Source organism: Pteropus medius, unplaced genomic scaffold (assembly GCF_902729225.1).
Source record: "Pteropus medius unplaced genomic scaffold, Ma_sr-lr_union100, whole genome shotgun sequence".
Taxonomy (NCBI): Eukaryota; Metazoa; Chordata; class Mammalia; order Chiroptera; family Pteropodidae; genus Pteropus; species Pteropus medius.
This window is the reverse complement of record NW_024351731.1, coordinates 6,990,862-7,017,662: the sequence shown is the minus strand read 5'-3', so window position 1 is coordinate 7,017,662 and position 26,801 is coordinate 6,990,862. Positions and strand designations below refer to the sequence as shown.

The 26,801-nt window shown below is 63.4% G+C and overlaps 1 protein-coding gene across 1 annotated transcript in view; it reads left to right on the top strand.

Moving 5' to 3' along the window:
- ZC3H3 (zinc finger CCCH-type containing 3) overlaps positions 1-26,801 on the top strand; it is a 60,652-nt gene that overhangs the window by 16,697 nt on the left and 17,154 nt on the right. Inside the window, 1 exon segment of the mRNA XM_039845981.1 lies at positions 7,301-7,454. Within this exon segment, the coding sequence (XP_039701915.1) occupies positions 7,301-7,454 (154 nt within the window).

The window sequence follows — 26,801 nt, the reverse complement described above, 5'->3', positions numbered from 1 at the left end:
TTCCAGCGTCTGAAGTGCTGGGAACCGTCAGCGCAGGAAAAGTGGAGTGATTTATTAGCCTCATAAAGATTCATACCTTGTGATTCCAGTCAGCCCGCGTCTGAAGCTTGTTAGAGCAGGTCCCGGGCAGCTCCTGCCGAGCGAGCTCGGGGGTGGGGCCTTCGCCGCCTCCTGCGCCGGCTGGCTGCCTGGCAGCTCATTTGGAGAAAAGGACAGCCCCCGCCAGCACGTGAATAACTGTTCAGGGGGCAGGGGCTTTGCTATGTGGCATTGTGGCCGTGTTGGTAGGGGCAGGAAGGCCAAGCGCTGTGCCGGCATGCTCCGTGCTCCTGTGGGGCCTGGGCTGGGGCTGGCCGGGGTCTGGGGCACTAAGCGCAGTGGGGGCCCAGGCCTGGCAGCGGGCGAGCGGTGCTCGTGTGTGAGGGCCCCGAGGAGCATAACGAGACTCCCTCAGTGCAGGGGCAGGTGGGAGTCTGGGGCCAGTTTCGTGTCTGGCAGTGTTTACAGGACAGTGGTGTGGCCCCCTCTGGTGTCACGTGGGAGTTGAGCCCTCTTCATCTTTCCTGAAAGGCCCCTGAGCAGAGGCTTCATGGACCAGCACCTGCCTGGCCCAGCCTGAGCGCTGTCCTCCTGGGCATGGCGTGCAGGCCACTTTCCTGCTCTGGGCTCGGCCTCCCATCTACGCAGAGAGACGCTGTGCCTGTCAGCTCTGCCGTGCAGCGGGCACTGTGGGTTCTGTGTGGCAAGGATGAGGGGGATAGGCTTCCACTTTTCCCAACAAGGGTGTTCCACCAGAGCTGGCCAGAGCCAGCCGCCCCGGGCCCCCCCCTCTAGACAGCGCGGTACTGGAGGTCTGGGAGGGCGGCCGAGGCTCCTGTGGCAGTGGCTTCCATCTCCTGTTTCGCAGGAAGCCGTGGGGCCCCCCAAGCCTGCCAGGGACACTTCGTGGGGCAGTCACCGTCTCCTGGGGCGGGGCCGTGGTGCCCTCAGCACTAACCTGCAGCCCCTCGCCCTGTGATGAGGGTGGAGCGCGGCTTTTCTTGGGGACTGTGGCTGTGAAAGGCCTGGCGTGGGCCCGAGGGACCATCTGGTGGAGCCTGGGGTGTTTTCTAAGCCATTGAGGCTGGAGTAGCCGAGGGGCCGGGAGGCTCCCTAAGGACCTGAGTCCCATGAGGGCTGCAGAGTGGGCCGGTGGTGGTGGCGGGCCGGGGGCCGGCCCGGAGGACAAGGGAAACCACCCTGCTGTCGCCTCACCGGAGGGTGGTCTGCAGATAGAGTCTGGGGGGCTATGGGGGCCCCGGGTCCCCAGTTCAGGAGGCACGTGGGAGCACTTCCCGTGCGTGGCGAGGCAGGTGTGCGCCTGACGCCCACGTGCCACACTGGGGACCGGAGGGGTCGCGGCCCCGGCTGCGCGCCGCATTCACCACCGGGAAGGCGAGGGGACCGGCTGCCCCCGGGGAGCTGATGTTGCCACTCACAGGGCAGATGATGTGATTTTAAGGCCGAGGCCACTCGAGAGACAAAGGGGAAACCCTCCCAGCCGGACGTGATGTCAGACAGACAGCGGGGCTCGGGGCATGGCCTGGCTGGACCTGGAGCTCTGCCCGGCTCTGATGCTGGCCCCCTGCCATCAGCGTGGCGTGCTCCGGGGTGCTCGCCCCACCTGTGATCCCGTCTCCCTGTCCACTGGGGCCCTCGTACAGCTCACCTTGGGTGCAGGGAGCACAGAGTGGGCATGGCTGGATCCAGCATGGGGCCACCCACCTCCCGGATCCCCACTGCCAGGATGCCCTCTTTTAGGCTCAGACCCACAGGACCGGGACCGCCCCCCCCGAGTGTCTTCTGGGGAGGACCTCTAGGAGCGGCCTCCTTAGCAGGCGTCCCGCTGAAGAATTGGCTGCCCATCTGCACGGAGAGCCACGTGATGGCTGCGGGCTATGGTCTGTTCCTTCTGGAAGGTTGGCCGCCCACTGGGCTGGAGGGGCAGCAGTCCCGAGGGGCTGGCTCCTCTGGGCTGAGTGCAGACTCCTGCCCGCCCTGTTCTGACCAGAGCCCAGCCTGCCCGGCGCGTGCTCCCACAGTGCTTTCCTGTGGGTGGGGCCCTCCTGTGCCCCCGACCCGGTGGCAGAGGAGCAGGCCAAGTGCCCTGGAAGTGAGGAGAGCCTGGTGGCTTCCTGGGGTTGAGCAGCTGCCCCTCTGAGCCGGGAACCTTTGCTGAAACATTCCCACGTGGTGGGCTGAGGGACAGGGCAGGAGAGGGAGAGCCCAGCCCCAAGGGGAGACATGGCCATGTGGTTCCTCAGCCTCCTGGACGTACCCTGCTGCCCACCCCAAGCCAAGCGGTCTGCGTAGGGCAGGCCCCTCCCTGGGCTTCCAGCAGCCCCCAGCCCACCTCCCCGCTGCCACCAGGAGGAGCCAGGGCACCCCTTTCTTAGAGGATGCCCTGCTTCTTGCTGTCCCTGGTTCTGTGGCCGTGCTACCTGGACCCCACCCAGATCCCTCCTGTTCCTTCCAAGCTGACAGTGTCACTGCTCAGGGCACGCCCCATGTGCCCTACCCACTGTGGGCACCTCACTGCACACTGAACGCCTTTCATCGTAATCATGGCTCGTCAGGCAGTTAATTGGCGAGGCCCGCTGTCGCGGAGAACCGTCCGGGCGGGCCTGCCTCCCGGGGCTGTGCGGTGGGCAGGGACAGTGACCAAGGAGGAGGATTTGCAGGGAGCTGGGAGGGGAGGGCCCCACAGGCATGCCCGCGTCCCATAAGCGCTCAGGTTTCTGCCCTCTCTCCGGGTCCTCTTTGTCCTGAGTGCCCCGGGGGCCACCAGCAGCCCATCAGAAGATTCCTTCCACATCTGTGCTGGGGAGGGCCAGGCCTTGTGTGTGGCTCAGCCCCTCCCTGCTCTGTCCCCTTATGCTAGAAGGTCCTCTTCTAGGGCTGGAGTTACCAAGGCCAGATCCCAGGCTGGTCTGGAGTTGGCATGTCATGAAAAACTGCAGTGACGTTGGAAGAAAGACCTTACAGGCCACGGAAGCAGGAAGAACGTGGGTGTGTGGGAGCTGCCTTTAGTTGGTGGCACCCCTGCACCCTGTGCCTTCCCATGCACATGGGGCCACTGACAGCTGATGGGGCGACTGCAGAGGGAGAGTCGTGTATGGGGCAGAAATCAGTGTGGCTTCTGAAAAAGCTGAGCCACGATGCGGCCTCGTGGGGCTGGCTGTGGACGGGGAAGTACCGGGCAGGTCGGAGGTTAGAAGATGTGTCGGCGGCCGCTGCTGAAGGGCAGATCGGGCGGTCGGCACAGGAAGCTGCGCGTACCAGGTGGGGTGGGACAGCCCGGGCCAGCAGACGGCCCTCGCCACCGCCGCCATCCCCTGGTTCCCTGCCCTCAGCCTGGCCACACCGCAGTGGCCCCGAGAGGCCGAGTGCCTATGCCGTGCTTCGACACTGGTCACCGGGCTGTGCTCAGCTGTCCCCACCCCCAGCTGAGAGGCAGGGCCGAAGCGGCTGTGCCCCCTGGATGTCCCTTCACAGCAGTGCCTGCCTGGTCCTCAGGCTTGGGGGAGAGGCGTCTGAACGCAGGTGGGGAGCCCAGCTGTGGACAGTCCAGCTGTCGTCTCGTGGCCTTTTTAGCCTGTTGCTTGGGCTGCCGGTTCTGGAGGCCCTGTGTCCCCATCCGCGGCCCGTTGCCAGGTGAGGCGCAGAGGCAGGAAGCCTGAGGCCTGGTCGGGACTTGCCGGGGTGGCGTACCTTCCGGTGTCCGTCCCGCTCCTCCGCTCCCAGACAGAGCGGAGCCTGTCCTACTTCTGTGGGCGTGCGGGGAGTGGATGGGCAGCTGGACAGCCGCCGGGACACTCGGCCGCAGGCTCGGCCCGTGGGGCCGGTTCTGGGGGCATTCTTCTCTGCCCGCGGCGGCCTCAGGCGGTTCTTCCGCGCATTGGCAGTTCTGGCTTCCTCTTCTTACTAAACGGTTGTGAAATTAGTAACTCGTTTTCTTCCTGGTTATCTTCCTTTGAAGGTCCATAAAAATCTGAACTCCCTCTCAACTCCTGCTGCACAGTAAAACAGTGAGAGCGTGACCTCCGTCTGCGGGCTCTGTTGCTGCGGTGGCTCGGAGAGGGAGGCGGGGGCCGGCGTTGTACAGGCGGAGCAGAGCGGAGACAGTGCGCAGCCCCCTGCTTCTCTGCCCCTGCCAGATGTCGCCTCCTCCTCTCCACCCCGTGTTGCCCAGACCCCGAGGGGCTGGTGAGCTTCCTGCTTCTGCCCCTGGGGCACAGAGGGCAGTGCATGCAGAGCCAGATGCCCAGGCTCTGCCGCCTGACGGCTGGTCCCCAACAGCTACCCTGGTCTTGGGGCACAGGAGGGCTCCGGGATGCTCTCCAGGCACCCCCACCCCCGCCATGGCTCCGCGAACGTGGGAGCGGAGAGAGGCCGGGTTGGCGCCGTGCGGGGAGCCAGGCCCTGCGGACGGGTGGGCCCGCGTGCCCTTCAGACACGATGCCAGCAGTTTTTCTGCAGTTTGTCTTCCATCGCGGTAGTAAAGTTTTTAATTAGGAAAGCTAATGAGATCGATTAGTCATTAGAAGTGACCTCCGCACGCGGGGCGGAGAGGGCCGTGTGTGCGGGCCTGATAACGCGCGCCCGGCCCCGCTGGCAATAAAGGCGCGAAGGGCTCGATTTGAGTGAAATGTGCCACGGGGAGTACATCACGCGGAGGAAAAATTACAGCCCTGGGAGCCTGTAATGAAGGGAATTAAACCAACGTCCTATCTAAATAACACGATTATCTACACAGAGCCTCCGCCAGCAGCAGGGTGGGCGGGAGCCCTGCCTGGCCGGGGCTGCGGGAGTGGGGGAAGCCGCGGTGGGGGGCTGGGGTGTGCCTACCCTGCCCCCTGGGGAGCAGGCCCGGGAGGGAACTTCCTGCTCTGCTGAGGCCACGCAGCTGCCCACCCTGCTGAGTCCTCGGTGTCCTGGGCGTGAGCTCCGTGGGCCGTTCTCTCCTGGGTCATGGTCAGTGTTCCCACCGCCTGTGTCTGAGCTGCCCGTTGTGGAATGACAGAGCCAGGCTGTGGGGGTCACATCCCACTGTGTGGGTGGGGGGCCGGGGAGCCCTCCTCTGCCTCTCAAGACCACTGGGGTGAGGATGTATAGCAGGTGACACGGTAGGGACAGGAGGCCTTGCTGCTTTGGGCTCTCTGAGCAGTGGCACTCGGGTACCATGTGCAGTGGGGTGATGGGAAAGCTGACCTCGCAGTGGGCCTGCGTCCCGCGGGAGCGAGTTGCGAACCCTGATGCTGGTTCTGAGGGCCCGGCCTGGAGGCTCTCACTTAGCCTGGGCACTGTGTGCCGGGGGGAGCTTTCTAGAATGCGGAGTCCGGTCCTGTGGGCAGTGGGGACTGGGGCTTTCCTGGAGGACGTGGCATCTGCGGGACTAGGGATGGGGGAAGGCAGTGTCCTGCAGCAGGGTGAAGGTCCGGCCCTGGGCGTTGGGGCTCCCTGGGTTGCGGGTGACGGGGGAGTGAAGGCCACGCCCCAGCCCAGTCCTCCTCCCCACCTGTGCAGAGCAGCCCTGAGCCACAGGGCCGCATGGTGCCATGCTCGTCTCCTCCCAGAGCAGCGGGCGGTGGCCTCCGTGAGAGCCCGCAGGGCACAGACAGGGCATAGTGGGGCTGCTGGGGGTGGCAGCGGGGGAGCACAGACAGGTGGGCTGTCTAGCTGTCGGGGCTGGAGGCCATGAGGTCGGCTTGGGGCTTGGCAGCAGCTCCAGGGCAATCTCGCGCTCTTGCGTTCTTAGTTGGAACAAGCTGTTATTGATTCGTTGGTCTCTTCTTGCTTGTAGACCTCGAAAATTCAATTCAGCAAACATTTATTTACTGACGCCCACTGTGTGCTGGGCTTTTCTCTCCCTCCCAGTGTACGGGGGGTGCCCAGAGCTAAAGATCACTCCCTCGGGGAGAGCCGGAGCCCAGGCCATGCCACTGTGCCTTTGGCTTTGCTGCACTTGCCTCTGCCCTCGGAGGGAGAGGGGAGGGGCAGGGAGGCAGAGGGTCTCTGCCGGCGGACCCTGGGCCAGAGGTGTCCCCGGCTCCCAGCAGTCCCTGGGCCACGTGGCCTAGTCTGTGAGGGCACGGTGTTTCCTGTTGGGCTGGGTTTTCCTGCTCCCTGGGCGGCAGGCAGGGTACCCCAGGGCACTGTGGAGTCCAGTGGATGGGGGGAGCCCGGAGAGGAGGTGTCTGGGCCGAGGTGCAGATTCAGGGAGGTCCCAGCTGTGGGCTGGAGGGCTGTTGAGTTCAGGGTTCAGAAGTGGTTTTTACTGACAGTTACTGTAACTATTTGTGGACCAGGGATGGCTCCTGTCTGGGTCAGGGGTCTCTGGGAGGATGTCTCCTTAGGGCCTAGGACAGCAGGCACAGGTTACAGAGTGCGGGTGGTCAGCCCCACCTAGGGCTGGCACCAAGCAGCGAGATTGTAAGGCCCTGAGGGTCTGGTGTCACTGAGCAACTGTCCTTCTCTTCCTCCTGGAGCATCCTGAAGCCGAGGGCCAGCCCGCTCTGGCCCAGGGATCACAGCTGCCCTCATGCTGATGCCTGGGCGGTGAAACTGAGTGTGCTCTTCCCTGGGGGCCTCGCCTGGCACATGTGCCCCTGGTCTCTGTCCATGCTCCCCAGCGACTGTGCTGGCTGCGCTGTCCCGCGTGTGTGTCTCGGGGTGGGAAGCCACCTGCTGCTGGGGTCCTGCCAGCAGCCCCCTTCCAAGCCAAGCCCTGGGCGCTGTGCCTGTAGCTCAGAGGGCCACAGGAGGAGCCCGAGGCCGCCTGCTCTTAGGGGAGCTGGTCAGGGGAAGCCGAGCGTCTGTGTTTTCCAGAATGCTATGGCAGCTTTAGTTTCTGGGCAGTTAGCACTGCATATTATGAGAGTTAGGCAATTAGACGTGTCCTGTGAAGCTGTGGAGAAGCTGCCAGCTATCGCGTGTAAGGGAGCTCGGGCAGAACAGAGCCCTGTTAATTGCATGAAACATTCAGCAGGAAGAAAAGCCGGGGTATACATCACGCTGAAGTGATTAAGTACGTCATCTGTGTGGGCACTCGCTGGGGGTCATTGGAGAGGGAGCTGGGTGCTCGCATCTCAAGCCTCCTGAGACCCGCCCGAGGGCGCCTCTGTGCTACCCACAGGAGCTCCGGGGCGTCAGGCCTGCGCCCAGCTCTCTGGGGGACGTGTGTGTGGGGTGGGGCTGGAATGAGGGTGCCAGGGAGTCCCTGCCTCCCCCCTGACCGCCGGTGTCTGGGTTTTCTCTGCAGCATCCAGCCTGCACACCCTGCGGACCCCTCCCACCAGCAAAGTGATCAAGACACGCTACCGCATCGTCAAGAAGACCCAGGGGTCACCTCTCAATGACACCCCCTTCTCCCTGTCCCTGCCCTCCTGGCGGACACGGCGGCTCTCCCTGTCCAGGTAGGAGGTCCTCATCCAGGCCCCTGTGAGCCTGGGACCGGGCTGGCAGACTTCAAGGCCGCAGGGTGGGGCCTGAGGGCCAAGGGGACCAGGCTCACTGCGCTGAAGGGCTTGCTCCACAGTTTGCTGGCTGGGGAGTGGGCGGATTGTTCTGTTCAGCAATTTCTGCCCCAGATATATGGCCGGCCTGTGTGCCGCATGCAAACACAGACACACGCGCACCCCTGTGTCAGCCAGCCGTGAGCTGGTGGCCCGTTGGGGCCGCACCATGAGCTGCGCCTGGATGTCCCTCAGGGAGAACCTCGTGGTGAGAGAGGCTGGGCCCTGAGCAGCCCCCTTGGGGAACCTGTGGGCCCATCTTGCTGTCTGTCTGGTGGCTGAAGGCAGAGGGAGGCTACAGCCCTCCTGCCCGCTGTGCTCTGGTCCTGCGGCCTCGCTCCAGGCTGCTGCTGGCCGAGAGCCCGCAGGGCTGGCCGGCTCTACCTTCTTTTCTGGGTGCCCTGGGCTCAGAAGCAGGAGGGCTAGAGAAGCCAGGGAGGCAGTGTTAGGGGTGGATTCTGGGGGCCCCTCTCTTTGGGCTGCTCAGCCGTGGGGCTTCAGGAGGCCCGGTGCGGGGGCATGGCCCCTTTCTTCAGAGGTGGGGATGACGGCCTTGGTCATTGGGGTGGGAATCAGGCAATGACCGACCCCCTCCCTCTGTCCACCTTTTGAGAGCCTGCCTGTTGGGGGAGCAGTGTGGGAGCCCCTAGGTCCAGTGTGGGCTTCCAGCTGGGTACAGTGGGCACTCCAGGGCACATAGCCTTGGGAGAGAGGCTGTAGTCTTGGGTAGGGGCCATCCTGCCAGCCCCCCACAGGCCCTGCCATCCTCTGGGCAGTGATGGCGTGGCTCTGGGCCATGGGGAGAGGAGGTGTAGCCTGTGGCCCACGGCAGATGTGCCGGCTTCAGCCCGCCCAAGTGGCCAGTGGTGCCCACTGCCCTTCTCCATAGGAAACTTGTCTCTGTCACCTACTTTTCTGGACGCAATAGCTGGAAGTATATTTTAAATTAATTTTACTGCACTTTTTGTAATATTTTTGTTTTAAATAGATTTATAAGCATCTTGGGGGCTATTTCTACAAATTTATGAAGATAATTTTCGCTCTCTCGGTAAGGTTAAATTTACACCTGCTATTTCCGTATTAATTCACAGAGCTAAGTGGGTCTAATTTTCTTCCGTCCTCCTATCTGGTGAGCATGGCCTTTCCTAATGCAATTTCCCCCTCACTAAATCACTGTGGTCGGGAGTCAGGATCGAGCTAAATTAACTTAAATTAATTTACTTAATAAGAGCCCCAGATCATCATGAATGAGGTTCAGATTTACTGATTCTTGCTCCGGCCCCCCTCCTGCAGTCAGCACCCCTGGCCAGTCCCCGCCTCTCCTAGGAGTGCAGCGGGGGCCTGGGGGTGACTCAGTAGGGAGACACCAGTGGGCCTCTCGTCCCGGCCTCAGCACTGAGTTTGAGGCCAGCTGAGCCCGTGCTGAGTGTGCTGGGTCCTGACTGGGTCGCTGAGCGACATGGATGCCAGGCACGGAGGGTCGAGGGCTCCCGTAGGAGGGAGGTGGCCGCGTGCGCCCCCAAGGTGGCAGCTGCCCTGCACCTTCAGCCAAGCATCAGACCCATCAGGTAGAGGGCAGACTGGTCATAAGGGTCGGGGGCGCTGAGAGGGCGCCTGCGTGCCGTGTGGGCAGGTGCGTAAGGTCCCACCTTGGGCCAGGTGGATGGCGGGCTGCGGGGGGAGGCCCTGCTGTCAGCCCGGTGTGGCCACCGCTTCCCCCAGGTTTCCCAGCGAAGGAGGTGCCTGGCCAGCTGCCTTGCAGGGCAGGCCGTGCACGCCCGGATGCCCTGGCTCTATCCGGCCCCCCAGGCTGCCCCGGCTGTCGGAAGGCCCAGGTCCTGCAGCCCCGGCTCGTGCCCTCTGGCCTCAGCACCTTCCCAGTGGGAGGAAGCTTGGCCGAGCCCACCCCCAGCATGTCCGGATGTCAGCAGAGGGTGTGTGTCGGGGCTGTGCCCAGTGGGGCCTCTCTCCACCCCCCACCTCCCCCGGCCCTGTCTGGCCTGTTGCTGGTCACACCGTGAGCACAGAGCTCTGGGCCCTATTGTGGCCTGGCCTCTGGGCTTGGCCTACTGGGCGGGGTAGGTACGGGGTGCTGAGGCTGAGCAGCTCAGGAGGCCCTGAGAAGCATGGCTGCCCGCGAGCTGGGCTTCCTTCACCCAAGGTCACCTGGGCCCTGGCCGGGGTGGCCTTCTCAGCAGAGCGGCTGCCAGCTGGTGGCACGGCCCTGCTGTTGGGAGGGCACACCTGAGCCCAGCTTGTCCACGCAGCAGAAAGGGCCCGTCTCCGGGCGGCGGCAGTCTGGGGCCCGCCCGCCTGCCTCCTTCGGCTCCAACAGGGCCAGGGCTGCCTGTGTGTGGTCAGCAGGCCCAGGGTGGCTCTGGGGCCGACTGGCTTTGGCTACGGCCTCAGCCTCTGCTCCGTGAAGCCGCAGGCTCCTCAGCTCTCCCCTGGCAGAGGGAGGGGCTGGGCTGGTCGAGCGACCCAGGCCAGTGTGGGCCAAGGAGAAAGCAGGGCTCTCTCGCCACCAGCTGGCCTATGCCCGGGGACGGAGGGCTCTCCTTTGGTGTGTACCCACCCTGGATGGAGGACTCTCCGAGAGGCCAGCAGGCGGGCCCAGCAGGCCTAGGCATCTCAGTGAGCAGGGTTGGCGCTGGTGGACGCAGGTGGGAGGTGAGGTAGGCGGTCCAGCGGCTGGGAGGGCCAGCTTTGGCATGGTGGCCCCGAACCCCGTTCTCCTGCAGACACTGACTACATGTATGTGGTCACTGTGGAGGGGAGCCATGTGTGCTCTGGGGGCCCCGGGGCCTTGGTGGGCACTACCTGCTCTGTGACCCTGGGCAAGCGGGAAGGCCGTGGGGTCGGCGCCCAGCTCTGAGGCCACAGGGCTGCTGCCTGTGAAGCAGTCTGGAGCCCCCAGGCATCCTGAGCACGGCCACGTCAGTCCCCAGGCTCAGCATAGCCCCTTGCCGACCAGCTGCTGGCGTTGGCAGGTCCCTGCCCTCCTGCTGAGGGACGACCACCTCATAGTGGTGGTGGCTACCACCAGGGTCCTGGCATCAGAAAGTCTATGAGGGTGGCAGAGTCATTGCCACCCCTGTCCCGAGAGGGACTGGACAGCGCCCTGCCCCGGGCGAGGATGGGGACCCCTCCCTAACTCTGACTGCAGCCTTCACCCCACATGTCAGGGCCCCTCGCCTTTCCCACCCTCACCACGGAGCGGGCGGGCTTCCTCTCAGGAGGGGCCCACCATCTCTGGATGCTCTGAGCGGCCTCCGCCGTCCCCCCAGCTGGACTGGGGTTTCTTCTCACCTGTCGCTGTCCCCAGGCCTGGCGTCTGGGACGAAGGCAGAGAATGTGGGGTCCTTGGCCCATCTGCCCTCTCTAGAAGCCCATGTGCAGCACAGTAGCCCAAGACGTGTGGTGGTGTGGCCCACTGTGTACCACCCTGCCGGGCGCCGGTGCCCCACGGTCGCACAGGTGGCCTCACCCTTTGTCCCCCTCTCAGTGCTGTGTTAGTATTGGCCCAACAGGTGGGACGCAGCGGTGACGTGACAGCCTTCGTTCTAGGTGACCGGGGCGTGCCCTCCCCTCAGCAGTTCCGTTTGGCCGTGAGGTGCAGGGAGGGCCGGCACGCCTAGCAGGGCCCTGACTCCAGGAGTGACCCAGAGAGCCGGCCAGGAGGAGGTCAGCCCATCAGGTCCGTTGGCCAGCCAGGGATTGAGGTGGGACAGACAGGTGGGAGGCCGCCAGGCAGCAGCCGCTGGACCCTGCGGGCACTGCTGGGCAGGGTGTCTGGGAACAGGCCTGTCCACTGAGAGCCGGGGGCACACGAGGTGGCTGCCACCCTGGCCAGGAAAGTGCCTGTTGTGGCCCGGGCAGGAGGGTCCAGGGCACAGCGGGCCCCTCCCAGGAAGGACTCGCACCTGTGTGGGGGCGGCGTCTGCGGTGCCACGTCTGTGCTGCCTCCTGGGTGCAGGGGTAGTGGCTGGTGGCCCGGAGACTGCGGGTGGAACTGGGCCCAGGGCCCCAGGGGCCCGGCCGGGCTCGGGGTGTGTGCAGGCCCAGGCTCTCCGGGCAGAGGCCGGCACCCCAGGGCTGAGGCTCTTGCTGAGCGAGGGCTTCATTTTTCTCTTGCTGCGAGATTTGTGTCTTCACCGGCTTTCAGCGAGTTCATTCATTGGAACTGAAGCTGAAGTGTGACTTATATCCTTAAACTGCCTGCCGCTTTTTTTCTCTTTCCGAGTTCACTTGACGTGAAGGTGGAACTAGACAGCAGTCGCTGTGCTTACGCAGCTGCGCCCAGAGGCCGCTCGTCCCGGCCGCGCGTGGAGCTGTCACTCGCTGCCGGTCACCAGGCCGCCTCACTTCATCTCATTTTACTTCTGTGACTCCGCGGTGAATCTTGAGTCATCTCTGGGTTTGACGAAGTTTGGGCTGTGGTTTCGAAGGCTCTGAAATGCTTCTCCAAAGTGGCGTCTCGTGAGCGAGGACGGGTGTTCCCCCTGGTGGCCAGGGCGCCTACATGCTCCCCTTGCCCCACCCCGGCTCTCCTCGATGGCCAGGCGCTCCACATGGCCTCTTGGGCGCCTCTGGTCACGGTGTCGGGCAGCGGCACAGACCTGCAGGCCTGGAGTGTTAGCAGCGCGTTGCACCTTGAGGCTCTGCGGGCCGGGACCCCGAAATCAGGCGGCACAGGCAGTCTGCCTGGGCGGAGCCTAGCCCTTCCCAGGCCCTCCCTGCACCCTCTTCTGGCCTGTTACCTCCCCAAGGCCCACCTCCACATGGGCGTGAGGGCTCCCTCATGGAGTGTGGGGGCACGGTTCAGCCCCTGGGGGGTGCGCCCTGCTCGGCCCAGACCTGCCCTGGAGGCAGTTGCAGTTAGAGGAGCAGGAGTGAACCCCGAGTGAGGGGCACTGCCCTCCCTGCTGTCCCGAGGCTACTCCGTGGCCGGCCCTGGTGAGGGCCCCCCAGCGCTGGGTGGCGGGGCCCCACCTGCAGATACCAGGCCAGAGTTTTCAGCCTCGAGTGCTGGAAGGGCTGAGACCCACCCGAGTGGCGGAGAAGGCCCCTGTGGCGTGGGGCCAGCGAGGCCAGCACATCTCCATGGCCGCGGAGGCGCTGAGGTGACTGGTGGATGGGGCAGCAGAGTCCGCACTGGCTGCGTTCCAGGAACAGCGTCCGTTTCAAGTGCGGGAGCTGTGCCCGGGCATCCACATGGATGCCCGCGGGCTGCGATCCACGGTGCCCACCGCAGGCCCGTCCCGTCTCCTGGATGCCTGGGGGTTCTGCCCACCTTGGCGTGCTGGGGAAGGGGTGAGAGTGGGGGCGGGGAGCCAGTATTCTGGGGGCCCTGTGCCTGCTCTCTGGCCCGCTGGACAGGGGTGTTCACCTGCTTGTGGTTGCCTGGGCTGCATGCCCATGATCCCCAGGGATGGGCCTGCCCAGCGGGCCCCGAGGAGGGGCTACTGCTCTCTCTCGTGCCCGACAGCACTGGGGAAACCAGAGCAGGGCACCTGCGGGTCAGGGGCCCTCTGCAACCAGGGCGGGGCAGGCGCCACCCACACCTGGGCGACTCGGGCCATGCCAGCCCTTCCTGGTGTCTGTGGTCCCCTCACAGGGCAGTGGGCAGGCGAGGCGAGCTGCCCATCTGGCGTGGGCCACCTTCTGGGCCTGTCGGTGCCCGGGTTAGAACTCCGGGAGCTGGCCCTGCCCTGGGCGAGCGCGTGCCTGGCAGAGCAGGCCAAGGGCCGCCAGACGAGTGGCTTTGCTGACTCCTCTCTGCCCCGGGGTGGTATGGGAGGGCACGTGACCACTCACTCCCCAGGTGCCTTCGGGGGCCCAACCCTGTGTCAGGCCTCTCCCGCCTGGAAGCCGTGGCCCTGGGGGCTGGCGGGGGGCACCCTGGGCCTGGGGCTCCCAGACTCACTCCTGGTCCCTGTCCCCAGGGGTTTCTGGCATTCACCTTTCTCAGGTCCCTTTGCCGGTATGTGTTTTGCACGCGGAGAGAAGCCCAGTGAGCTGCCCCGTGCTCCTCACCACACCCCGCTCCGTTGCCAGGGCTGTTTCTGAGGAGCGTGGAGCCCTGGTGCACCTTGGCCGGGCGGTGCCTATCGTTCCCAGAGGAGGGCGCGCTGCCCGCTCATTCCAGCCCCTCGTTCTTTCCGTGCTGATGGTGCGTTTTCTGTGAGGGCACTTTGGTCCCCTGTCCCCTGCTGCTTTGTATTTTCTCATTTATCACTGTGTGGATTCCAGCTTCTTGGTTTATCCTGCAGGCGATGACCTGTTATCACTGTGCTTCATTTTGAACCCTGGGTTTGTCCCCACCCTGCCTTTTCCATGAGGCACCGTCAGTCTCTGAGCCTCCAGGCCCGCCTGGCACTTTCCCTCCCCGACCCCAAACCGGCTCCTAGTGCCGGGGCCCGCCCCCCACGGCCCGGGGCAGCGCTCGGCGCTCATCTCAGAGTTGCTCGTCGTCTTCTCCAGGGACACTCGAGTCATCGCCACCTCAGGGACTGGCACGCGGAGGCGGCCAGCCCTGCTCGTGCCCTGCGGACCCGCGTTTGGTGCCCCACAGCCACGGTGCCCCTTCTGTCCCTGTCACAGCGTTTGGTGTGACATCTCTGTGCTTTTCACGTTCTCCATGTGCAGGGGTGGCTCGTGGTTTTAATTTGCATCTCCCTGGCGACCAGTGATGTTGAACGCTTACCGCGGCTTATTTACGGCCGTTCCGTGTCTCAGGCCCTCTGCCTGTCTTCAGATGGGCAGTCTGTCTCCTGGTCTCGGCAGGGGCAGCGTAACATGTTGAGCTTGGCGCCCTCCGCCCCTTGCTGCGCCAGCCTGGCCTGCTCACGGGGGGCTTTCTTTCCTGCACCAGAGTCTGCTGGTGGGTCAGGGGCTCGGCCCTCTCGGGGTTGTGCCTGTGGCTGCTGTGCCGCCTGCTTGGCCACACGATCAAGGAGCTGTTCCCCCGGGCTTGCACTTGGCTCTGGTCTCTGCCAGGGTCGCTGTGGCGGGAACCCTGCAGGCCGAGGTCTCCGTGGAGGTCCTGGAGCCAGAGGGGCGGCCCGGCCTTCTCAGGGCTCCGTGGGCCTGCCGCACGGGCGAGCCGGCTGCTGCTTCGTGCTCAAGCCCAGGACACATCTGCTGGGCCCCATCTGCCTCCCTCACCCGGCCTGGCCAGAGAACAGCCTTTTCTCCCCCCATGGGGAGCTGGCCAGGAGCGTCCATCAAGGGTCACCACCTGTCCCCTTGCTCGGGTGGGGCTTGAGGAAACCGGTGAAGAGCTGAGAGCGGAAGTTTGGCCCGAGGGCGACAGGCGTGCGCAGCAGGGGTCTTGGTGCTGAGGCTTTGGCCAGAGGCCAGGGAGGACGCGGCGGGTGCCAGGCAAGGTCTGGGGAGGGCCGTGGGGGTGACCCCCGAGTGCCGCCGAGGAAGGTCTCCTCTGGCAGGCGTTTGAGAGTCCTGTTTGATGAGAACAGGCGGTTACGGCTCCCCAAGTGCTGTGCAAGTTAATGTGATGGCCTCCGTGCGCCTGTGCTCATTTTTATAATTTTTATTTTATGAAACAGGACAGGGAGCTTAGTGACTTATTACTATTCATTTCGTTTCAATGCAGTAAATATTGATTCAGTTGGGGGTTTTCAATTTAAACCACTCGGCGATTATATAAAATATTACTGCCTGTGAGATTCTGCTTACCGATCCCTTCGGCTGCTCATTAAGGAAGGGGTGCCACGGGGGCCCTCTGCCTTCATCATCCTGATACAGGGGCTGAAGTCCCTTTCTGCACGGGAGGTGCCGTGGAAACTGCTGGCGGGGTCCTGACAGCAAAGATGCAACTCTTAATTTGGAGGCCGGTTCAAAGCGCGCCGTGGTGGTTTATTTATCTCTGTCTGCGGAGGGAGGCCGGCCTCTCAGCTGTCAGCGGCCTCATGGCAGCAGAGCTGAGCGTCCTCCCTCCTGTGCTCCTGTGGCTGGCGGAGCACCCGCCTGAAACCCGCACTTTCAGGCAGGGTTTGGGGAGGGCTGCGGGGAGAGGGAGGTGACGGAGAACCGGCCTGGCCGGGACTCTGTGCAGGACGCCGGTCTCCCCTTGTAGCCTCGTCCAGAACCCAGATCGTCATAGCCCAGCCCCCTGCTGGCAGACAGCGCCCTGGGTGCCAGGGTCCAGCTGGTGTATAGTCCAAGATGAGCCCTCTGCCTTCCTCCCCCTTTCATGGTTTCCCAGAGTCCTCTGCTCGTGTCGAACAGCCACCCCGTGTGGGCCGGCAAGTTGGCGCCCTCGCACGCACCCCAGCCCCTCTGCCGTCGGGCCCTTGGCAGCTGGGCACCGCCGTCTGCTCGCTCATTCGGTCCTTGTCCTCACCTGTGCGTGCAGCTCTAGGATGGCCCCTTGCGATGACGGAGGAGGGCAGTCAGCCCTGCAGAGGGTCAGGACTAGCGCTCGGCTGGACCACCCTAGTGCCTGCCACATGGCCCCTGTGCTCCCAGCCCTCTTTGGTCCTCGTGGGAGCAGTAGTGTGGGACAGGCATGCCGTTCCTGGTCTGTCTGAGCCCCTGGCCCTTCCTCCTGATGGTCACACGGCCCCTGTGACAGTTGCGCTCCTTAATGGTGTTTGTTCCACTGCTTCCCCTCAGTTGTGGGGATGGCTGGTGTGGGGTGTGGGGTCACAGGCATTGTAGCCAGAGGATTTGTGAGGAGACCACGTGAGAGCCAGCATCCGGGCTTCATCTGCAGGTGGCAGACACTGGAGGTCCCATGTGCTCCGTCTCAGGCCAGGAGCTGCCCGTCACTAAGGCTGGTCACCTGCCTCTCTGGTCTGGACCCACGGTGAGCTGGCCTGGAGCTTGCTGGCCCAGGGCATGTCCTTGCTGTCTGTGTCCCTGAGGGTCATGCTGGTAGGTCGCAGGTGCCTGGCAGAGCCCGGGCCGAGGTTGGGGGTAGTGGGGCTCGGCACACTCCGCTCCACTGTCCTGGGCTCTGCTACAAGCCCTCGCTGGGAGAGTCCTCGCCATCTGGCCAGCCCCGAGTCCTGCTGGTCTCGCCTCTGTGTCTCTCAGGCTCTTGAGCCTTTGTCCCCTCCTCCAGGCTCTCTGCCCCGTGTTTTTCCGCCGCCGCCTCCAGGCGTCCGTGTGTCTCACCTGCCCGCTCTCCCTCCACAGACATGCGCGTCCCTGCCCTGCTCCCGGCGCCTGGTGCTCTTGCTTTTCCTCTCGGCGTGGGGAGCCAGGAGCAGGGAGGCCTCGGGCTTCCCAGCGCAGGCAGGACGCGAGGAGACGTGGCAGCGCCGGGCTCCCAGGGCCCGCTGGGCAGTCGCAGGCCGTGCAGCGTCACTCCGTGCTGCTCCTGCTCTAGAACGGCTCCTGCCCGCTGTCCCCTGCGGCCCAGGCCGCCCCCCTCCCTCCCCCTCGCTGCTCCAGCCCCAGTGGTCAGGGCCATGCAGGGCCCCGTAAGACAGCCACCACCGTGGAGTCCTGCAGCTCAGGGCGGAGGGTGGGCCTGACGGCCTGGAGAGCACGTCCCTTCCGTTCTGAAAGCAGCAGGACTGTTGGGCGGGGGCCTCGGGAGTGAAACCCCAGGACATTGCCCTTGGCTTGCGCCCGTGCCTCCTGGCCACACCTTGCCAGCACCTGGGCCCTCGTGTGTCCGCACTGGTGCTCCTGGATGTTCCTGGAAACGGAGAGCAGAGAAAACTAAAAATACTGCCCTTGGCACAGTCAAACACTATTTTAAACACTACTTTTATCCTGGTTTTAGAGGTGGTTGTAAAGTACCATTCAGATCATCAATATCACATTTAACTCTTCACATATGTCAATTGCCAGCCTGATACTGCCCCAAAACCTCACTCAGTCTCAGGACTGGGCCAGGGCCTCTGCAGGTGGCAAGAGAGGCAGGTCTGGGGACACAGGAAGACGGGCGCCCTGTGTTGGCTGCAGGGTCTGAGGCCACTCAGCTGCTGGGGACCATGGCCAAGGGCTCTTACAAGCAGGTACCCTCTCAGGTTCCTGGCCAGCCTCAGGTGGCCTGGCCACCGCCTCGTCCCGGCCCTCCCTGGCATCTGCCCTGCCTCACGTCGTTAATGGGCCCTCTGACCGGGAGACTCCCGTGGGGTGTGGGGGCACCAAGGGGGCCCTGGGCCCTGGGAGTGCCTGTCTCATCAAGGCTCTGGCGGCTACCTTCTCTCCTCCCTCCCTGCCTTCTGTACCTGCCTCCCCCAGATCTGCCACTGTGTGTCCTCTGAGATGGACTCTGGGCAAGCCTCTCCTCCAGGGGGCCCTCGCTCCTCATTCTGGGCTCCGACAAGGACCAGGTTGCTGAAGCGCTGTCCAAGGGCCTGTGCAGACTCCCGGGTGCAGACTGGGCAATGGGTCAGGCATCACGGGCACATCTGAACGTCATTTTAATTGCTCCCAGTTGCAGACACTTCTGTGTGGGGACGGGCCGCATGACCCCTACTTTCCTTCACTCGCAGGGCAGTCACCACAGCCAGGTGGGGCCTGGACCCCAGCCCCTGTTGAGGCTGGCTCTGCACCAAGAGCCAGCAGGCGGGGGCAGAGCGGTTTTATTTTTCTCCGACTTTCTTCGAAGTCAGCAAGGTTTCCGTGGCTGCCCCGCGCACTCCCCAGAGTCAGGAGCCCGGTCTAATTTGTGGTCAGACGTCCGTTAAGATTGTGCCCACTTCCCAAGTCAGCACTTAATTGGCAAGGCGCTTGATTTAGCAGTGCGGGCGCCTCCGCCGGAAAAGTGGCCTCACTAAATCACCTCCCGACGCCAGAAAATAGATGTAATCTCAGCGTTAACTACATTAATAGTAGCGGGAGCCGAGTTAAGAAAGCCATAAAGCATAGGCGGGGAAGCATAAATTATGGCCTGGGCTCTGCCCCCTCTGCCAGCCAGGCTCCTCTGGGGGAAGGGTGGGCTGGGGCGCGACTCCAGGCCCCACTCCATCTGTGGCCCCGCCTACCTCCCGGCCCCGCCCCGCATGGGGTGCGCGTGTGGGCGGGGCTGGAAGGGTGCCTGTGCCTATCTGCCTTCTGGGGTCCTTGAATTCAGCACTTTGCACCACCCGTGGCCACCCAACCCACCCTGAGTGCTTTATACCTGGCCCGCCCTCTGCCTAGTGGGTGCCAGCACGTTCTGGCGAGGTCCCTGCTACGCGTCAGCCACAGGAGTGTTCAGGTACCCACTCTGACTCGGTGCTGCCTCCATTTCCCACAGATGGCCTTTGCCCTCTGGTGTCTGCAGCCTGGAAGGCTTCTTGGAGGAGGCGACACCAGTCTGGTCCCCATCAGGCCTGAGGTTGAAACCGCCCCTCTTCTTGCCTACCTCAGTGGCTCGTTCATCCAGATGGGCCCATCTGGGGTCTGGCCGCAGGGCGGGAGGTCTCCTCGGGGGAGGAGAATGCTGCCCTGTGCAGTCTCAGCTTTGTTCTTGCCCTCTGTTGAGTTCAGCATTTTTCACGCTCACTGTCCATTTGCCTCTGGTCTGTTTCTTACACGTTTGAAGAGTCTAGGTCCCCAGTGCTACCCTTTTTTCACAGATTATACATTTTTTTTGCAATTTCAATTTTGTCCTTCAGTTTCATTTGAGGATTTTTAACAGAATGCTTACTTTTCTGTGTCCTTAAATCTGTCATTGTCTTAGGACGCATTGACTTGCTTAGAACAGCCCCTCTCTCCTTCAGATTATGTGAATTCCGTTATATTTTATTCTAGAGCTATGGCTTCAAGTTTTATATTTGAAACTAAGCTACCGGGTATTTATTTGGGGACATGGTGTAAGGTTAAAGTTCAAATTTAATTGTGTTCAGTGGTTGCTTGGTTGCCTCGGGACCAGTTATTAAATATTCAGGCTTTTCCCGTGTTTGACAGTGTCGCCTTCACCTTGCGGCAAGTCCACCAGGAGCAAGTGCTCATTCCTGTGCTCGGCTTCCTCTTCGATTTCCCCTTGCACAACGTTCGTGGTTTGTGTCTTCAGGGGTCCGTTCTGCAGATTTTATCTTGTATACCCACCACCTAAGTCAGGGTGGGCGCATCCCGCAGGGGGCCCCTCCTCTAGCCTGTCGGGCTACACTGGCCCCATCGCGAAGTTCTCGAGCTTCGTGCAGATGGAATCATGCAGAGGCACTGTTTCGGGGCTAACTTATTTTGCTCAGCATCTGTTAGGGACTGAAGCTCCGACCCGCAGTGTGGCTATATTTGGAGGTGGGGCCTTTACACAGGTAATTAAGATTAAATGAGGTCATCAGGGCGGGGCCCTAACTACTCCTGTGGGATTGGTGTCCTTGTGCGAGGAGGAGACACCAGAGCTCTCTCTGCAAATGCAGAGGCAAGACCATGTGAGCACTGCGAGAGGCGCCATCTGGTCTGCCAGCCAGGAAGAGAGGCCCCACTGGGAACCAGCCTGCTGGCACCTTGACCTTGGACTTCCGGCCTCCAGAACTGTGAGGAAAGCAGCTTCTGTTGTTTAAGCCGCAGGCTTGTGACGTGTCAGGTGGCCGAGCCGACTGGGATGCGGTGCCTCTGCTCGGGCTGCCCTGCCGAGTAGGGGCGGGTGGCTCGCTCTCCCTGGCTCCATCCTGCCCTCCGTGCAGACACAGCGGGTCATCTGTTTTGCTCCTGGGGATACTGGGGTTATTTCTAGCCTTCGCTGCTCTCGGTCCTGTCGTCAAGTGACCAGGAACCCCTGATGCCATGGAATGGCCAGCTCAGAGGGTGGGCGGACGCTGTGTTGCAGCAGATGGGCCAGTGTCCGCGGTGGCCACTCCCATCCGCACTGGCACAGCGGTCTGAGCGCTTCGCACTGTGGCCGCACTGGCACCTGCTGGGCTGTGGTTCCTTTGTAGCCAGGCTGGTCCGAACGCGCCCTCGTGGAGACACTTGGGGCCCGCTGTCGTTCTGTCCTAGCCCATGTCCGTGTCGCTTTATTTCTCATCGATTTGCCGGCGTCCTTTATATGCCATCGGTACGTTCTTCCCTGAGCTCCTCACGGTCTGGGCTGGCGTTCCGACGACATGTGACTCATCGGTCCTTTTTCCTGTGCCTGGTGCTCTCCTGCCCGGTCTCAGAAAGGTGTGCCTGCCGAGGTCGTGTTTTCTTCTGGAGAGTGGACTAGGTTAGCACTCACGTTCCAGCCCGCGGTCCTTCTCGGGGACCTGTGGTCTTCTCTGGCTTGCGGTCAGAGGTAGGGGTCAGGGTGCCTGGCCGCCTCCCAGCTGCACGTTCTGTTGACGCGCAGCCCTGTCCCGGAGACGCCGCTGTTCCCGGGCCCGCGTCCACCCTCACCTCTGCTGTCCCCCTGTCCTCCCCCTCTCTTCTGCACGTGTGTCCTTCCGGGTGACCAGAGCAGTGCCGGCCGCGTCTCAGCCTTCCCCAGCCAGCCAAACTGCGTTTATACTTCTCACGTTTCACCGCCGCACGCGGACTGGGGAGAGCTGGCGAGGCTGGTCCCCAGTCCTCGGTGCTGCAGGGGGTGTTCTGCGGCTTCTGCACGGCGCCGGGACGCCTGTGCAGCGTTTCCCTTTGTTTCTGTCTGCGTCCCTTTTCCAGCGGGTCTTGCTAGCATCTTGGACGGCTGTTGATGCTGCTGTGTGTTCACTTTGCAGTCTGCTGCCTGTCCCCCCGCCTGTCCCCCCTCTGACCTCAGGGGTCTTCCCTGCTGTTCACGTGGATGCCACTGTTGGCATCTCGCTGAGAACAGTAGTCTGTCCCAGGGGAGCCGGGCTGCTCTCCTTGTGCAGTCCCAGGAGGGGACATCCCACCGGCCCCTTTACCCTCCGGGGGAATTCATGAGTCTTTTAGGTAGTGGTGACACTCGAGATACCTGCTTTGGGTCTTCTTATGTTTCTACTTTGTCGGTCACCCCTGGCTTGGACTGCCCTCCAGCATCCAGGGGCTTGGGGCTCCTTCATGACACACTCACAGGCGTGAATATTTTGGGGGTCACCAGAGCGGTGGGGGCGAGAATGCTGCTCCAGGTGGGGGCAGGTGCAAGCAGAGCAGATAGTGGCCGTGGCCGCGGGGCTGGAAACAGGCCCGCGTGGCCAGGGGGCATGGCACGGACGGAGTGCAGGCAGGGTGCCAGCAGCCAGGGCCTGCCACCCAGAGCAGGGGGCTGTATCCAGGTGGGGCCAGGCCATGGGCACCTCAGCTGACAACGCGGAGTGCGAAGACACAGGCCCCGACACGGGTCACCAGGCAGATAGGAGGCCTCAAGGAGCGAGAGGCGCCCGCTAGAGCGGGGGCGGCAGGCACTGGCCACCAGGGCTCAGCAGGGTGCTGTCTGGGTTGGGTCTCCTCTTCCTTGGTGATGAGGATCTGAGCAGGGACACAAGTCACTTGGATCGAGGGCACAGTGGAGGGGTTCCTGTGTGGACAGGTGGGAAGGCAGGTCCAGCCGTGAGGGTCCAGACTGAGGAAGTGTCCCCAGGGCCCAGGCTGGGACGTGGAGGGAATGTCGAGGCTCAGCCTGGACCTGAAGCCTGGCCTGGGGGACGATGCCCCGTGGGTGTTCTCAGGACTGTGCTGTTTTCGGGAGGGCTGGTGCAGGCCAGGCCCGGCCCTCCTGAGGTCTCCCAGAGAGCTCAGCGGGTGCTGCTGGGGTTGTCCTGCTGTCTGAGTCGTCCATCCGTCTGTCAGCCTGTGCCCAGCGGGGACCCCGTGGGGCGAGGGCCTGGGTCGGGGGGCTGCCTCAGGAGCTCACGTTTCAGGGTCAGAGGGATGGTCAGCGAGCAGGTCTGGGGCATGGGGACGAGAGGGAACGGGGACCTGGGAGGGAGAGAAGGGAGTGAGGGAGAGAGGTGGTGGGGAGCGCGAGAAGGGCCAGCCCTGCCCCTCACCAGCTGCCATGGGCCAGCCCGGACGGTGACACCTGGGTGCAGAGGATAGAGGGCCCCACCCCAGTCCTGGGCCCGCAGCCCCTCTGCCCCTCGATCTGAACTCTGCGCTCCCAAGTGGGGCCATTATGGGCCATTGAGGCCCAAATAATACCTCTTTTTTGCAGTTAACGTACAAAACACCAATAGCTTCAGCTGAAATGGATTTTTAAAAGTGTCATTTTATGGAGAATTTTACTTTCCATCTTGTTGTTTATTACGCTCTTAAAGGGAAAGCTTGTAATGCATCCATTGATCGAAATTCCAATTGAATAGATGTGAGCACATGAAATAGTCCAGCTCCTCACGGCGGAGCCGCGGTGTTTATAGTGGACGCAGCACAATCAGTGTCGCCCGCAGCGGGCCAGCTGGCCGGGGTGCCCCAAGTCTCTTCTGTTCGTTACCAGGGAGAAATGGGGTGCGGGGCTCCCTCGGGAAGGAGCAGCACCTGACGATGCCTTCAGGTGACCTGCCCTCACCGCCCCCCACCCTCCACGTCCACTTAGGTGCTCAGCCCTCTCCGCGGTCGTTCTGTCCCCGCCCTTGCAGGTCACACAGCCGCCACATCCCCATGACCCCCAGGTCCACCTGCTCGCCTTGAGAGGGTGTGTCCTAGGAAGCCCAGCAGTTGGCCTGCCTCCACCGGAGGTGGCTGGGAACGGGCGGGAGGGGCACAGGGAGCCAGGTGGCTGCAGGGGAGCGGCTGCGGGTGCCACAGCCCCGGGAGCTGGCCGTAGGCCACATTCAGGGGCAGGTTCTGTGAGATCAGGTGGCCACAGTCATCGTGAGGCCATTGCCATCTGCTGGGTCCTCGGCCACTGAGCCCCGTTTCTCAGACCCTTGTGGCACTCGCTCTAGTCACCTTCATTACACCTGCGCCTGGCTGCCTCTCACCTGAGGGACTCTGAACCGCCCAGAACCACCCGATAGATCACCCAGCAGCCTGGGGCCTCCTGAGATGAGGGGCCCTGTTCTGTGCTGGCCTGGAGCTGGAAGCGTCTGAGACTGGAGCTGTCCTCTGCCCTGGGGACTGGAGCCTCTACCCTGCTAGGCAGCGTGGGCACAGGCTGGACTGGCCTGGGGGCAGGGGGCGGGGAGACAGGGCTGGGGGAGCAGGGCCAGGGCCAGGCCCCTCGCAGGCCTGTGCGGCGCCCGCCAGCGTCAGCGTTTCCGTGGAAAGTGCGCTCCGAGCGGCTGTCACGGTGGCGGCTGGGCCTGACCTACTTGGAATTTGCTGTGCAGAGCCACCTCCGCCTCCTGCTGACAGCGCACTCCCCACTCGCCTGGAAGCTTCGCAGAACCTCGCTCCATTTCCTGAAAACCGCTTCCCCAGTTGCTTTCTCTGCCCCCCAGCCAGCCTGCCCTCCTGCCCAGTCACCACCCCCCGGGCCACCTGGCCTGGAGGCTGCTGGACCCCGGGCTACAGACTGACCCTGCCCCGGCCGACGGGAGCCTGGCAACTGCGGCAACTGCGCCTGGTCCTGTGTCCTCCCACCCACGGCCTTGGCCCCTCCAGCGTGGGATGTGGCTGCAGCCCCCGTGCCCAAGGGGGTTCACTGTGGGACAGTAGCACTACTGGTCCAGGTGCAGGGTCCCTGGTGCTGGCCCTGCCTCCAGGAGGGGCGTCTGTCCCCCTTTCTGATCCATGTGACAGTGCCCAGCTGCCAGCAGAGCTGGGTTCACTGTGCTGTGCAAGGCCTTGGAAAACTTTCCAAGTTTGCATAAGTGGAGTCGGGGGCTGGGGTCCCCTGAGCTCCAGTGTGGTCCTGCAGCCCTACCCGATCAGTGACAGCAGGACGGGCAGGGAGGGGCTGCGCAGGGCGTCCCGAGTCCACCGTCAGACTGCTCCCAGGGCCTCTGGGGCGAGGCCGCCTCCTTCACCTGGGGCCTACCTGCACCTGAGTCTGCCCTTGGTCAGGAGCAAGCCACTCCCTGGGCCTTTACTCAGGGCCGGGGGTACGGAAGAGCACAGACCTCCGGAGGGCCTGCTGTTTGTCAGACTGTCACCGGGTGGGCAGGGTGGTGGGGAGCCCGTGGGCCCATCCACTTCTCTTGTGCATACCTGTGCCCCGGCTGCCAGGTTTCGTGGGTGTGGATGCCTCGAGTGGGCCCACGTCAGCCATGCAGGCCTGGCAGGCAGGGGCGCCCTGTGCAGTGCTGGGGCTCAGGGAGCAGGGAGCATGGGTGCCCAGAGTGGGCGAGATGCCCAACAGCAGGCACACCTGCAGTGGCCCCTGGCTCCTTAGGGAGAGCCCCTATCTTGTCCAGACCCTGATGTGCCCATCTAGGCCCCTGTTGCCTGGGACCTTCCACCTCTCCTCCTGGCGTGGCCTGCCTTGGGCCCGCCGCCGGCCCCCACGCCCGGGAAGGGCAGCGCAGGCGGAGAGCCCCTTGGCCGGCGGGGCAGCCCCAGGCCGAGAACTTTCTAGCTGCTCACCATGCAGTGGACATGGGGACGGCAGTTCTTTCTAAACCCACTTTTGTGATGTTGTGTGTCTTTCTCTCCGTTACCACTGCTTTTCATTTAAAATGTTATCTCCCCCTACTCGTCCTTCTTACCCGCCCCCCCGGGGAGGTGAGAGGAGGCCCAGCCCTCACCCTGGTGTAGTCAAGGTTATGGCGATAAATCCTGGGGCATTGTCACTTCTATTCGGAGTAAATTGGCTGGCCGCTTTCGGGCTGAGGGAAAGATAATTTGCTGTAGTATTTCAAATGGATTAGAAATGGATTTGAAGGGAAAGTTCATGCCTCCCATTACAAAGGCGAGAAAGAGGACCATCTTAAGGCACGGCTCCCTCCCTGGCCTTCATTATCCACGCTTAATACCTTTCCTATTTTCCAGCGTTAATGAAATTTCCTGGCGGCATGGGCGAGCCGGACGGATGGGAGAAGCCTTTAGATCTGAGGCTCCCGCTGCAGAAAAGGAATTGCAGGGCCCTCGCCGTGAGGGCCGGCGCGTCCCCGGGTCCTTGGCCCTGCTATTATCGCGTTAATTTTATCCCCTCTTCTCAATACAGCTCGTTCCCGAAGGCTGTCTCTCCATTAGGGTAACAGTTTACTGGAGTGCTGTGACACCCGCAGCAACGAGAAGCGACAGGGTGGTTTGGGCAGGCGTCTCGAGCTTGCAATTCCAGTCCCTGCCCGGCCACAGGTCTAAAGCCAGGGGACCAGCCGCGGTGAGGGGAAGGCACAGGTGGCCCTGTGCACCTGCAGGCCGGGCCTGTTTCCCGCGGGCAGGTGGGCTCTTTCCCCGAGGCCCTGGCCAGCCCTCCCCAAGTTCCACGGGCACATCCACCTCCTCCAGGCAGCCCACGACACCACATGGGACTATGTTTCTCCCAACGAAGCGCGTAGGGTCCTGAATGTGCCCCTGGAGGCCCGGGGTCCCGGGACTGTTTCTGGGGGCCAGAGCACTCTTGGGCGCATGCAGGTGCACAGACCATGGCACAGAGCCAGAGCTCCAGAGCGGGTGGCTGTCACGCCTCTCCACCCCTCCTCCCCGATGGCCCAGGATCCGTGACTACGTTCAGAACCAGGGCGTGGTGTGCGTGTGCGGGGGGGAGGGAGACAGGTCTGTGTAGTAGCACGGTGGGGAACACTTAGCAGCGTCCTGGGAAGGAGGTGTCGTGGGCCCCGTAGCTACCAATACACTGGAAGGTGGCGATGGCCAGCTTCTCCCTGGGGGGTGCGTGCTCTTCAGTGCCCACCAGGACAGCCCCAGGCCGAGGCTCTTCTGCGTCGAGCTGGGCCTCTGGGCCAGACACGCTCTGCCCTGAATCTTCCAGCTCCTTCTGAGGAGGCCACCTCGCGTGTGGCTGCCCTTTGGGTGTGGCTGTGCCTTGGGGCCTCAGCTGCACGCCTCTGGAAGGCTGGGCTCCCGGGAGTCAGGGCCCCAGGTGGGAGGTGGGGCACGTGCCTCATTGCCCACCTGCCCCTCAGGCTTTGCTCTGTGGGTCGGCGGGTGGGGGGGTGGGGGAGGACAGTAGGAGTGCTGGTCCAGAAGAGGGGGGCCCTTCACGGGAAGAGGCAGCTAAGAGTGGGGTCCTTATTCCTGGCAGCCCGTTACCTTGTGCAAAGCCTGTCAGAGGCCTGGGGTGGTGGCCACTCCATGACGATGACCAGAGCTGTGGGCGGGAGACAAGACCGCTGAGGGCTCTGACAGCAGGGCGCGTGGCTGGAGCCCGTCAGCCTGGGCTGAGCGAGCTGTGGTGGCCGCTGGCCTGGGCTCAGGTCCGGATTGTGAGGATCAGGACGTTGGCCCAGCCACACCCTGAGGCAGAGGGTCCACAGCCCCCTCTGAGTGTCCAGGGCTGACGGGTCCTGCAGCAAGGGTCTGGCAGGGCGTGCGAGAAGAGTGGCCGCCCCTCCATTA